This window comes from Solanum stenotomum, chromosome 12 (assembly GCF_019186545.1).
Source record: "Solanum stenotomum isolate F172 chromosome 12, ASM1918654v1, whole genome shotgun sequence".
In the NCBI taxonomy this organism is placed as follows: Eukaryota; Viridiplantae; Streptophyta; class Magnoliopsida; order Solanales; family Solanaceae; genus Solanum; species Solanum stenotomum.
Genome location: NC_064293.1, coordinates 34,220,337 through 34,221,439, shown reverse-complemented (window position 1 = coordinate 34,221,439; position 1,103 = coordinate 34,220,337). Strand labels below are relative to the sequence as shown.

At 30.6% G+C, this 1,103-nt stretch overlaps 1 protein-coding gene across 1 annotated transcript; it reads left to right on the top strand.

The window, feature by feature from the left end:
• Positions 1-698, top strand: LOC125849395 (precursor of CEP14-like). The gene has a single exon (XM_049529473.1). It carries the CDS (start codon positions 93-95, stop codon positions 378-380), a length of 288 nt encoding a protein of 95 aa, XP_049385430.1. The 5' UTR covers positions 1-92; the 3' UTR covers positions 381-698.
• Positions 699-1,103: the final 405 nt, after the last annotated feature.

Genomic DNA, 1,103 nt, shown 5'->3' with positions numbered 1-1,103 from the left:
ACCCCTTTCTCAATCCTCTCAAAACACAAAAGAAAAAAAATCACAACTTTTCACACCATCAAAAACAGAGTATTCAAAAGAACTCATATAAAATGGCTCTTTCAAGAATTTCTACATCTATTTTGTTGATGTTTGTATTGTTTTTAGCTTCATTTTCATCATCAATGGAAGCAAGAAAGTTATTAAACTCGCATGAAGTGAAAAAAGTAGCAAATTTAAGGTCTCTGTATCTAAATGCTCTGCCTAAAGGCATAGTACCAGCTTCAACACCAAGCAAAAAAGGTCACTCTTATACCACAGATGAAAAGCTTATCGCCCGTCATCTTGCAGCTATCGATCGGATTCTCCGGTCAGTTCCTAGCCCTGGAGTTGGCCATTAATTTTAATAACAGGCACGCGGTCAGAGCCTTGACTCTTTCCAACTCATGTTCTACACATGTAAACTTTTTTTTTTTGATATTACAGTTTTGGATTCATTTTCTTTGAGGGAATTACATTAGGTCAGGATTTGTAAACACAAGATAATTGGGAAAAATTGTACAGCTGGAGAGTGATGATATAGGATTTTTTAAAAATTTATTTATGGAGTTGTACACAACTTATACTTTTAATTTTGTTTTTGTTAGGATCATTTGATTCGATGATTATTGGTTCTTTTATTTCTAATTGAAATATTAAAAAAAAAAAACATTGAATCATGAGTGTGTATTTTTTTTTTCTTCCTTATATTAAATTCCAATTATTATCATTTTTGTTAAGAGTATAGCATAAATTGAACAATTTTTTTTTTCCTGTATCAATAGCCTTATTAGGTGTGCTGGCAGTGACAATTTTTTCAAGAAAATGGAAAATTGAAAACAAAATTAATAATGGTCATTAACTCATTAAAAAGGCTTTAATTGGGTGATTGTACATGTGTGGTTGATGTACCAATCAAAGTATACGTGGCTTTGGTGTGGAAAATTTGACTTCTACAGTGCTCTTTTTATTAAACTTTGATTTGCACATGTTACTCTTTTAGTCTTTTATGAAATTAATCCAAGGGATTTTCAGAAAATTTATGTGAATATTCTTCCACAACGAAAAAGCAAAAAAAAAAAAAA

Coding starts and splice junctions, on each gene's coding strand:
- LOC125849395 (XM_049529473.1), top strand. CDS start 93: ATGGCTCTTTCAAGAATTTCTACATCTATTTTGTTGATGTTTGTATTG.